The following is a 12,344-nucleotide window of genomic DNA, read 5'->3' on the forward strand; positions in this document are numbered from 1 at the left end:
CTCTCTCTCTCTCTCTCTCTCTCTCACACAAGTCTTAAAACACCGACTACCCTAAGCAATGAATGAAGGAAAGCTTTGCTGCATTTTGTAATTGCAATATTTACTGCAATTTCCCTCTTCCTGCATGCTTCTTGGGATTTTTTCCAGCCATTAATACATTTCCTGGCCTAAATTTACACTCTTCTTCTACCCAACACTTCAATTCAATTCCATCACTCTCATTCTCTCTCCTCTCTCTCTACCTATACCCTCCACCTCTCTCCCACAATTAAATTAAGCTTTAAAGATAACCCATCGCTCTCCCCCTTCATTTCCCTTATATATAAGGACCCCTGGAGCTCCATACCACCTACACAGACCATGTTCATGGTGCCGGAGCTAGCTCTGTTTCATATCTAGCCGCTTTCCGGTCACTCTTATTCCTCTCTCTCTCTTTCTCTATATATCAATCTATCCTCTGACTCCCTTCACTGAAATTGGCAGAGCCCTTAGTTTGTTTCTTAAGGTATGCTATGTGGCCTCCTTTTGTAACATCAACACCTTGTAGAATTCAATTACATAGAATTCAGTTTTTTGTTTTTTTCTCATGATGTTTCTTTTGGCAGGGTGCAAAAAGTAAACGGCAAAGATGAGTCGCCGGAGTGGAAGCGGCCCAAAGCTGGAATTGAAGTTGAACCTTTCGCCGCCGAGGGCAAACCCGCGAGTGGAGTCGCCAAGCCGCTCGGCCACGGTGTCGCCAACATCCCCACAAAGCTCGTGCGTGTCATCGGAGATCAACCAGGACGATCCTCTCCGATACCCCAACAGCCCTGAGGCGACGTCCATGGTGCTTGTGGGGTGTCCGCGCTGCCTCATGTACGTCATGCTCTCAGAGGACGACCCCAAATGCCCCAAATGCAAGAGCACTGTTTTGCTTGACTTTCTTCATGACACCGCTACTCCCGCCACCAAGACAAGGAAGAGTTAGAGTAGGCCCTTTTTATAAACTTCTGCTGCTGTGCTGGTGACTAGGACTTTTAGCCTTTCTATTTTTATCCTTCTTGTTTCTCTTTTTTCTTTCGGGGCGGGCAGGCAGCGTTATTTTCGGTCCATTTTTAGCACCCAAAAAAAAAAAAAAAAAAAAATAGGGTGGGGAGATGGACATGGACATGGACATGGCTCTGGCTCAAAAGTGGAGCGCCAATAGCACTACCTTTTTTTGCTAGTCATAGATAAATAGGATAATGGGCAATCTGGGCATAGTAGTAGGGGCATGAATCATGATAGGGTTGTGTCTTTTTCTCTCTGGGTTTAACTGTAACTGCCCAAATTTTTCTTTATCAAAATAGTAGGTAATATTTTCTTTTGCCTTTTTCATTTCCCCATTTCTCCCCCACCCTATATTATATACCTTTGTGCTATGTTTTTTTGTCACACAATCGACAAAATGCTACATCAAAACTTGCTGGCCAGTTAAAGTTAAAGTGAAAGTGAAAGTGAAAGTGAAAGATCTTCAAGTCTGCCTGAGAAACAGACGGGTAATTAAACTCTGTGCCACGCAGTAGATTTCCTGGCACCTCAAAGGTTCAAAGTAGTTACAACCATGACTTTGGGGCCCACCGAGTCATGATTGGCTCCAACCCAGATACTTAGGGCAGTTGCCCTCTGGGGTCATCTGTTGGCCCAATCAAATTGCCCAATTATCGGCCCAAGCGAAGATCCAACGGCACATATCAACAGCGATTTGATATAAAGATGATTTTGTTAGATTGTTATTGACATGATTTGGTCTTCCTCAGAAAGACAAAGTCTTGCTTAAAACTGCTTTCTTATTTTGTTTTTTGTTTTTGACATGTCTACACAAGGAAAGGGGGAAAGGGAAAGAGAATTCAAACTAGTGACGTCCGTTTCGTAAGTCGTAGTTCTTATTTTGTTGGTTGGTCAAATCAAAGATGCAGGCAAAATTTTGCCCAAACTCAACGGTCTCGGCAGCTAATAAACTTCTACATATAAACATGAAAACATTAAAAACATAAATATGTGGGTCAAAAAAGTGAATGTTGTAGATTGGTGAAAGCAACTTATGAAGGAAGAAGAGAAGGGCAAGTAGGTAAATTAAGTTAAAAGGGGAGAGAGAGTTGGGTTGGGGTAGTTCGAGCATTGAAAAAAAAGGGAGAGGGGGGGAGGGAGGGTTCTATATTAGATTGAAAGACCATTAAAAACACATAAATGCATGAGTAATTGAGTCGGTTGAGAATAATGAGGATACAACGTCAGATGATAAATACAAATTTAATTCCACCTTCCTCCCCTCTTTTTGATCATCTCTTCCTTCATTCCTTGGCTGCCTTCCTTTACACTAAATGCTATATTTTCTGTTGGGCATCCTCTTACTCTCTTCCATGTTCTCCCCATTCAATACAGCTTCACTCTTTAGTACTTTCTGTTTTTCCAACGCCCCTTCCCTTAACCCAAACACATGCACCTCTCTCTCTCTCTCAGCTGTATGCAATTAATATATTTGTTCACATTAAAAAGCCTAGGAAATCTAAACGGTGGCCTTAGCCAACTCTATATGTTTTTTTTTTTTTTTTTTTGGTATAGCTTATTAGACTGTTCTATAAATGCTTTCGTCTATCACTGAAACATGCTTAACAAATATCAAGGAAAATAATAGTGAGAGACAGATGTTTCGGGCTTTGAGTTAAGCAGAGTGATCAAACAATAGAACGAGCTAACTAATAGAGATCCCTAATAATTTTGTTGTTTAAATTACTAGCAATTTGGACAATAAATGTGAGAGAGCTCTTATAAGGCCACTTACCTAAACAAGTCTTTGGCAACAAACCAAACTGGTTAGATAAGTAAGCCTCATATGAACTTTCTCACATTTACTGAGAACCACCATTGGCCACTTCTCGTATAATTAATGATAGTCCTCATCTGCAGTAAAAAACTTGGGGAGCAACTTTCAGTTTTTGAGGCTAAAAGTCAGGTGGCCAATGAACTTTTCATTATAGGTTCTTACATACAGTCCATGATGTTAGGATATAAGTGCTGAAGGATAAGGTATTGGAAACTAATATTACGTTCTTCTAAAGCAATGAGCAGAAGGCATACCTTATATGAAACCTTGAACTGACCTTTAAGTTGAATGCTTAACTGACCAACAGAAGCATGGAAACTTAAACAACTACGGTGCAACAGCAACACCAACAAGAAAATGACCTGTAACTATAGATCAATGGAAGTTTTGAGGGTTGAGAATAAAAATCTTATCAGGTGGTTGTTAGCATTCTCATTACATAAAAATAAAATTAATAAATAATGAGAAATCATCCTTCAGCATACCTGCAAGGGTGCAACTGGAAACAAGTCTCACCTTATTCTCATTAATTTGAGTAAATGAACAGATAGCAAGAAGACAAAAACAAACATCATTTGCTGCTTGAGGATATCACAACAAAAGACATATCAACAAATGAACAGCCGAAATTTCAAAGACTTGCATTATAAGGGAGCTTCTCCATTAATTGCATAGGGTTAAATGACATAAATCCTGCATGTGATGACATGAACAGTACATGACAACTCCCGTTTTGACTCCAAGCACCTACTCTAGGGATCAATATTTCACTCAGGTTGATTTATACCAAAAAAAAAAAAAAACCATGGGGGAAGGGAGAAAAAAGAGGAAGATTTTGTAAGCAAATTTACTGTCAGTGATTTTGCACCCCAATTTTCGGCATCCATGTTATGCTAAATACTAAACTATCGAACAATGATAGAACTTCTAAACCTTCATTATTGTGAAAGAATCCGACACAAACAGCCAAACAAAAGAAACCCTTTTGATCATTTTTCCAATCTTAAGGCTGCAAATATTCAAACAAAAAATGTTTCTCAACTTTCTCACAAAACTTGCTTGCTGCGGATGCAACAGTCCTAATTGGAAAGCTCTAAGAAGAGATTAAGAATTCATTCTTCAAAATAAAGGAGACCTAAAGATTAATATAGAATAATAACACTCAAGTTTTTTTTTTTTTTTTTTTTTTTTTCTTCCTTCCTTGTTTTGGGGATTCAGGGAAGAAAAGGGGGGGGGGGGGGAGTGGTTTACAAATACTACCTGTTATTACTAAAAGGGTTTTACAAAATTCCATCCCTTCAGTCACAGAACAGTTCACATACTTCAACCAATATACTATAACAAAACAAGTACAATTGAAATTGATCCATGCTCATCTTAAGATTATACAAAACCAAGGCACACAGACCATGTGAAGCTGGCAAAACTATAGGTAGTGGGTCAACATTTGAGAAAAATGTTTATTTTGAAAAACCGAAACAGATGTAGTGCCCTACTTGGAAAAAAAAAATGTCAGCCGAGTGGCCACACAGTCACCCCTCCTCTATTTTTTTAAATATTTAAAAAATATTTTATATAATAAGTTAACTCTTAACTCTACAAAAGTTATGCACTTGTTTTGCCAAAATATTCCAACAAGAAGAGAAGATGACATATTATAAAAGTGTTTTGTGTTTTGAGTTGTTTGTTAATGTATTTGTTTTGAGAACAAAAAATAAAAGACATAATACAAAAATGCAAAACAAACATGGCCTATGTCTGTGTGTGCATGTGTCAGTTGATTGACTATTCAATCCACTGGACCAGGGTTCTTATTGCCCTTTATTTGTGCTTAGTTATCTTTTTTTCAGATTTGAAGATGTAGATTGAGACTGAAAGTAATAAACCAATCTCATTGAAAGTGTAAAGCGCCCCTAAATTGAGGCTGAAAGGTTGAGTTGAAGTAATCCAAGTGCAGCTCATAATTTTGCTTCCAAGTATAAAACTACTTATTTGACCAGACTACAACTGTTTCTGCTCAAGATTCTGTCTCTGGGTTCCAACCAGAATTATCAGATATGAGAGGCCACTGACCACATGATCAACTCTCTTCTTTCGAAGATGATGAGCACAGATCCTAAGAACAGCCCAAGTGGAAAGTTAGAGACTCAAGTCCAATGTGCATCTAGTTGCATAGCAGATGCCCATGTTTACCATGCATATTTGGATTCAAATAGCAAAAGATGCAACGCAGGAAAAATTAAATCTAAAAGTAAAAGTACTAGTTGCGTAGCATTTGCATCCAATGAAAATTATCCAACTCACAGAATAACGAGAATCACAGCATCTCTTCCACAAATTTAATAAACAATATTTAAGGGCATCATTTGCGCACGACACGCTTACTAGGAAATGTAAAAACTCAATAGAATATATCCTAAGGGATGCTAAAGTAATGCCAACTGTCACCGTTGATGCAAATATAAACAACATAAATGTTACATACGATGACTTTGGGATGTGACAAATCCCTTTCGAGCCACAGCATCTGGCACCACATGTCCATGTTGAAAGACAACAGTCTTGTCAATCACGTCACCCAAATCTAATAGATTTCCAAGACACATACAATCACGTCACCCAAATCTAGATTTTGGGAGTTGCAGTGTCTGACACCATATGTCCGTGTTGAAGACAACAATCAGGTTAATCACTACCAAAAGAGAGAAAGTATAAGGCAAGCATATGCAAGCCTTTAATCTATGTTCCAGAACTAGACCCTACTATCTAGATGAAAATAAATATAATAATAAAGAAAAAATAGACATCTATGATGGATTAGCTTCATCATTGACGAAAAAATTGAGGTCTCCAAACCCAATCCCCACTGCGTGTCATGCACCGATTAATTGTGATGTAATTGCTATTCTATTACATGCTATACTTGAAATAGCTTATGCCAAATATTGAGTTGTCATGTACGATCAATCTCCAAACCAAAGTACATGATAACTCCAAGTTGTCTTTGGATACATAATTAGTGCATTCACCAATCAATTGTGACAAAGGTCCCTCTTTGTCCCTCTCTTTCTCCTCTCTCTCTTTCTCACAATAGAAAGATATTGACTTCAAGCCCACAATAAATTACTAGAATTACGTTTTTGGATGTATATACCCCTAATGAGTTTCATGCTTCAGTAAACAAAAATTCCACACCAGAGCATTCTTGTACACACACATACATCGAATGAGATAATAGATGTTATAACATGCTGATTGGCACAAATACATTTGTATGACAGGAGTGTCACTCCTAAGGATCTCATGCCATTCTTGCATTAGAGTAGGCAAGATTTTTAATTCTATACAAAGAGCAACGGGGAAAGCTAAAGGGTAATGCCAATCACTCATAATTTCTAACAGTCATAGAAACAGAAAATCAAGTCTTGCTTACTATAAACGGAGGAAAACCAGCATTTCCTACAAATTTGTAAATGTTGAGACAAATTCATCAATCACAATAGCAGAGAAACATGCAAATATTGTTAAATGTATGACACACAAATGCAGCATGACACCTCAGAAGCACATCATGACATACTATATCAGAAATGGATGCAACTGCAAGACCTTTATCCATAAATATATTGTTTCACCAAGAAGTTCCACAAAGCATAAATAGGTTCAAAGTCAACAGTTTTAATCTATGAAAAATGCTATCAACCACTAAGGTACATGTTCTTGCAGCCAAATTACTCACAGCAAACAAATAATATGCAATGAGATCCAACCACCAAACACGTCTTTCTTTTTATTTGGGGGGGGGGGGGTGGGGTGGGGTGGGGTTTGGGGTTGTTTACACCAAAATGCAGGCATATCTTGGAACTTTTTTATTTTTGGAAAAAATATCAAATGCATAAACGACATTAACAAGACTGAAAGTACTGCTAATACATGCATATTGTATGTATGCGGTAAAAGAACAAGAGTGCATAATAACATTTACATGAACTGCTATGAAGCTTTGCTCAAAGCCTCAAAAAATCAGGACTAAAAAATTTCCCAATTTTTTGTCACTCCACAATTTTGTACAACTACTCAAAATCCAACATACAACCAGCATGATACACATCATTTGAAGAAGAAAACTACATCAAATTAATATGATTTCGAACATCAATATAGGACGCTACAACTATAATCATATGGAACATGTTCTGCAAATTTACCTCTTTAAAACTTCTACTTGAGATATCTGCTAGAAATATTGCATGTGAAACCGAAAATACTAGTATTAAAATGAAGATAGATCTCGGGGTCTATGAGGACAAAAAATATGTCAGCACATCTACAGACAAAACCTTTCAAGAGTTTTCTTTATCCATTTCTCCCCATCCACTACTGCTCCTGATATACTTATCGACCATACCAAACTCTTCATTCTGAACAACCCGCCTGTCATAGTTCTCAAGGGAAATAGGGCCCTTTTTCTGCCTCCTGTAGTAGATGATCTCCCAAGGCCATAAGCGAGCAGAACCAAAGTATGCCTCAACAGATAGATGTCTTTCATTTTCTTCTGAGAGTTCAAGGCCATAATGCTTCAGAACCCTGTACATCTCTTCTAAGGACATGCTTGTTGAATGGCCAGTCTGGGAATTGGCAAGTGCCTCTGAATCTGGCTTCTTGATTGATGCCTGCATATGTTCGATCTCCAATGTGCCAGAATTTTGAAATTCCATCATCTCTCCGAACATCTCAGAAGATGAATTCCCAGCAGTAAGAGTGCCTTTCTCTGACAGGAGTGTGCTTGGATTTTCTACTTCATATAATGACCCAGATGCAATATGGTTGCCATTGTCCTCCCTCACCGGAGGCTGGTCCTTTTCCATGTCATCTTCAACTTTAGAGGATGACAGTACATATTCATTATTGACAACCATCATTGTATTTTCAAGTTTAGCCTTCTCCAACCTTTTATCACTGTCTACTGGCTCTACCTGTTCAACTAGAATGTCCTTGGATTCAGGAGCAGTAGCATTATACAAGGAGCCTTTTAGATTCAACTGCACCTTATTTGGAGAGGATGGTAAAGGCCGACCAAGTGATACAGACACAGACAAAGACGCGGGTGAGCTCAACCTTGACCTAGACTTATAACTTCTGGACCCAGAATAGTGTGATTTTGAACTGGACCTTAAATTAGAAGACAAGGAATGTGCTCTGGAAAATGGGGATCTCGATCTACTGGACTTTGGCACAGTCTTTGAGGATTGGAAAGTAGGGCGTGACCTGCATGCAGCATTATCAGAATGGTCTGGCGATGCAGTTGACTTCCTCGCTTTCTTTGTGGTACTGCGTGTAGGACTTCCTATTTCCCGCCTCTTCTTTCCTCCATAGTCCTTTCTCCTGTCCCTATCAGTTTCCTGTGTTATACTATTTATCACCCTCCGATGGTTTCTAGAACCAGATGCCCACCTATCATCTCTGTGTTGCCTTACAGACATAGTATCCCTGTGTGACCGCAGTTTTCCCCAGGATTTGGATCCAAATCTACTGACCTCTCCTTTGCCTCTACCATTTTTATCAATATCATAGTCCTGCCTAAGATCAAACTTAGTGGATGTTCTCTGCGAAGCATGTTTTCTGGGACAATTACGGTTTTTGTGGCCAGAAGCCCCGCAACTGAAGCAAGTTTGCAGAGGTTTAGAATCATTAGAACAGTTCAGAGCTGCAGCGTCAATCTGCTCTCTCCCTAGATTCTCTTGAGAACTTGTGGCAGGAGAACGACCTGTATAGCCCATCCTTTGGTTTTCATTTTCACCTTTTTCATCGTAACTCTTGTAAGGTTCATAACGGTCAAATTCTATTCCATTTTCAACCCCCTTATCATATGAGCGCTCAAGAACTTGCCCAACCCATCTATCGTTGTCCAAGTTGGCTACAACACTGCGACCTTCATCATGCAAACCTTGAAGTTCTTCCTCAACATTATCTTTTAGGTTGTCTTGATGGTAGCCTGGCTCATCATCAAGCATGTCAGCAGAATTAGGCCTTCTACCATCACTATCTGGTTGTTTAATACCCATTCCGTAATCCCTCCAACCATTTGAACCCATTTTTCTACTAGCATAATCTCCTCCTCTCACAGCATTCCTTCCATGCAGCGGCTCATAGGATCTAGCACCTCTTGCAAATTTTCGAAAAGGTTGGGGCTGTTTATTAGACCATGTAAGAGTCAATGGCTCTCCACAGATGTTCCTGCCCTGTAGTGCTCTCAAAGCTTTCTCTGCATCCTGAGGGTAGTCAAATACTACGAACCCATATCCATCTTTTTTAAGCTGTACATTACAGTGCCCAAACCTTCTGAAAAAATATTCAAGTTCATCTCTTCGAGTTCGAGCTGATAGATTACCAATATACAAAGACATCTGGCCAAAAAGAAAATGTCACTTTTCCACAGGAAAGAGAAACCAATCATGCTCACCCATTAATAACTTTTTTAAAAAAAAAAAAAAAAGAAAAAACAATGTTTTTGGTATAAGGATAGAACTTCTTCATGGCACAATAAACTTGATAGTTGATTGCTGACAAATTCCACATTCCTCCAAAAGGAGGAGGTGGCCTTCTTCATTTTTCTTTTCTTAGAAGCCAGTTTCAAGTATATATAACATGTTAGCTATTCACCTACATTCATTTCATATTACTCTCAAACTTTAATCATACAACACACGAACATCAATCATAATACATCCTCAACCAAACACTAGTATAGCCTATTGGTTGATTTTATTTTCTGCCAAGAAACGTGAACCCATAACCTCAAATAAAACTTAGTTTGCAATAAACACCAAAGCACATTAATCGGTTGCTTATTTCTATGGGTATGCAAACCAATAAAGCTGTGTTGTATTGGCATAGTGGTCCAGAAAGCTTCACGTACATACAATTCACACAAGACGAAACCTGATTCCCGAGCACAATCAAATCAAGGCATTCAAGATTGGGGGAGCAAGGTGCACAAAACAATACAGAAACAATAAAAACACTGAGCTGTCATCACAGTCACTAAGCAACAAACATTAGAGCAAAAGAATTAAAAACCCATTTTCTATTCTCACCGTTTCCTTGGATTTCTAAGCAACGAAACAGATTTAAAATGTCCTGCACACAGATGAATTCCGTCAAACACCTTGCGTGCAAAAAGTAATAACCAGAACAATCACCGAACGGACACAAACTGTGCACTGACTTTAGCTTCGTTGCTCTAACCTAAAACCCTAATGGAACACAAAAACATGGAATTTATATTAGGGTTCTTGAGAAATGCAATAATACCGAGTTATAGAGCTCTGCAAAAGATTTGTTCTCAAGCTTCTGAGGTCTCACCCCGGTGCGCTTCTTTACTCACTTCTTTCTGGACCCTCCGGCTTTCCTCCTTGACTCGACCCGTAAGCGTTGGTCATGAAGATTGAAGAGCGGAGAGATGATCCAGTGGTGTTCGGACCACAGGTATCAACAAATAGAAACACAGTCTTGCGTTGATTTTGGCCGAGATCGCCGTATCATTTTTCCCTGACTCTGGGCCTGAGCGCACCTGATTTTACATCATGAAGTAATCTTAGTGGTGAAGCTAGTTTGGGACGTGGCAGACGCTGGCTGGCTTGACTGGCTTGGATAGTGGAAACGACCTGCGGAGGATATACTGAAGCTTTACCCAATTGGTCACCATCGCTTACGGTGCTCCAACTTTTAAAGGAAAAACAAGAAAATATAGTGGATGCCCCTTCACAAGATTCTAAAGCATTACATCATTGTCTAACTTTGGTATTCTTTTTTTAATTTAAAAAATATAGTGATATCTATTTGTCTTTGTCTTTGTCTTTGTCTTTTTTTTCTTTTCTTTTTTCTATATAAAAAACATATAGTATGTTTATTAATGTGTGTTGGGAGTTTAAGTAATATAAATTGTAAAATTTGTCTTGAGTATTAATTGTTTGTTGGTGCGTTTTTCAGGTCCAAGAATTTGATATTCAGTGATTTTCAATGAGGTTCCTGCAAAATAAAAACAAGGTCAGAGGATCTTCGGTTAAGGCTAAAGATTTTCCGATGCTTAAATTAACATTTTTATTTGTGGATAAGAAAATATAATAAAAATTAGCTTCTAATTATCCATAAATCAGTGTGTGTTGAGTGAAATATGCAGGAAATAGGTGGGAGAGAGACGTGGTTCTCTGTAGAGTTTTTTGGTGGAGAGGTCTTGTGTTGAGGAAGGGTAGAGCCTCGGGAGAGAGAGAGAGAGCACGTGTGAGGGAGAGAGACTCTTCTCCTTACTTTTTTTATTTAAAAGTGAGATGTATACATGTATCATTATGTGAGTAGATGGTGGCATGTTTGTTAATAAGTGTAAAATAAAATGGGGTCACTAGTAAATATTTTCTTCCCAACATTGTTCATGTAAGAATGGATGCAAGCACAATTGTTCTTGGTTTACACTGTATTTATGATATTGTAATCAGAAAGCAAGTTCTCACTTTTGTTGGTCATTGATCATTAATTTTTATCAATAAGATTTGAAATTTGTTAAAAACAATGTAGAATTTGTTTTTATTAATATTTTGCGTTGCTTGATAATATTTTTGTCATATGAAAAAAAAAAAAAAAAATATATATATATATATATATATCACAAATAGACATGGCTGACGAGAAACTACAATTACAATATTACTGAAATATGCAACAAAAGTTCGTGTCCCAATAATTCATTACAAATATAAGAATATGTGTCGGAACGCATTTCACGTATATGGTTTGAAACACAATCTTTAGCCAAAAAAAAAAAAACAAAAAAAAACAAAACAAAGTTTGAAAATGTCAATAATTTTTAATAACCTTATTGATTTTTTTATAACGTTAAAATTAGTTTTTTTGGAAGGAAAAAAATGTTCGAGTTTCGAGTGGTAGAATTTAGCTAGAAATGAATTTTGTTTGTTTTTATTTTTTATTTTTAATTCAAACATGGAAATGGGAGAAAGGAAAAGTGTAAAGGAGGATCTTTGCCGCTCCTAAAAATGAAAGAGAAAATAAAAGAAGAAGATGTGAGAATGCTTCCAAATACAATGTAGGAATCGGCTCATCTAGCTACAAGTTGTGCACAGACATTAACACATCTAGAATATTTCAAAGCTTTTCGATCTAAAAAGGAGAGCAACTGCAAACTGTATATCAGAAATAATAATTTCAGTGTTCCAATTAACAAAAAGACTTGGATCGTTGCTGTTGGAGTATCTCAAATAACACTTCTTTGAATATCTTTTATGAAGTTTCTCTAGGGTTTGTATGAGTTCCGTTTCCTATTTTGTTTAGTTTTGAGAATATAACTTTTTGAATTTTTAAGATGTTTCATTCAAGTTAAAGCAAGATTCTAAAGTCAGGATGAAACGTGAACTTTAATCAATAAAAAAGTTTTTGGTTCTTTCAATAGAAGGGTTTTGGATTTTGAGTTTAAAAGAGTCTTAAA

General features: G+C 37.6%; 2 protein-coding genes across 4 annotated transcripts; one reads left to right on the forward strand and one right to left on the reverse strand.

The window, feature by feature from the left end:
- The first annotated feature begins 255 nt into the window (after window positions 1–255).
- LOC148583242 (protein GL2-INTERACTING REPRESSOR 1-like) lies at window positions 256–1,345 on the forward strand. Its single transcript, XM_088511258.1, has 2 exons — window positions 256–505; window positions 606–1,345. The coding sequence occupies exon 2, from the start codon at window positions 629–631 to the stop codon at window positions 965–967; it is 339 nt and encodes a 112-aa protein (XP_088367384.1). The 5' UTR covers window positions 256–505; window positions 606–628; the 3' UTR covers window positions 968–1,345.
- Window positions 1,346–6,794: 5,449 nt separating this feature from the next.
- On the reverse strand, window positions 6,795–10,472 carry LOC132161880 (uncharacterized). Of its 3 annotated transcripts, none has more exons than XM_059572094.2 (3): window positions 10,211–10,472; window positions 9,943–10,101; window positions 6,795–9,252 (listed from the first exon to the last, which is right to left on the reverse strand). In XM_059572094.2, exon 3 carries the CDS (start codon window positions 9,250–9,252, stop codon window positions 7,189–7,191), a length of 2,064 nt encoding a protein of 687 aa, XP_059428077.2. In that variant the 5' UTR covers window positions 9,943–10,101; window positions 10,211–10,472; the 3' UTR covers window positions 6,795–7,188. The 3 variants fall into 3 exon arrangements, with proteins under 3 accessions (XP_059428077.2, XP_059428078.2, XP_059428076.2); XM_059572095.2 differs by having other exon boundaries at window positions 9,943–9,985; window positions 10,160–10,472; XM_059572093.2 differs by lacking the exon at window positions 9,943–10,101 and having other exon boundaries at window positions 10,160–10,472.
- Window positions 10,473–12,344: the final 1,872 nt, after the last annotated feature.

Source organism: Corylus avellana, chromosome 10 (genome assembly GCF_965113065.1).
Source record: "Corylus avellana chromosome 10, dhCorAvel1.hap1.2, whole genome shotgun sequence".
Classification (NCBI taxonomy): domain Eukaryota; kingdom Viridiplantae; phylum Streptophyta; class Magnoliopsida; order Fagales; family Betulaceae; genus Corylus; species Corylus avellana.

Excerpts from the sequence above, each read along its gene's own strand:
- LOC132161880 (XM_059572094.2), bottom strand. The coding sequence starts at position 9,252 with ATGTCTTTGTATATTGGTAATCTATCAGCTCGAACTCGAAGAGATGAA.
- LOC148583242 (XM_088511258.1), top strand. The coding sequence starts at position 629 with ATGAGTCGCCGGAGTGGAAGCGGCCCAAAGCTGGAATTGAAGTTGAAC.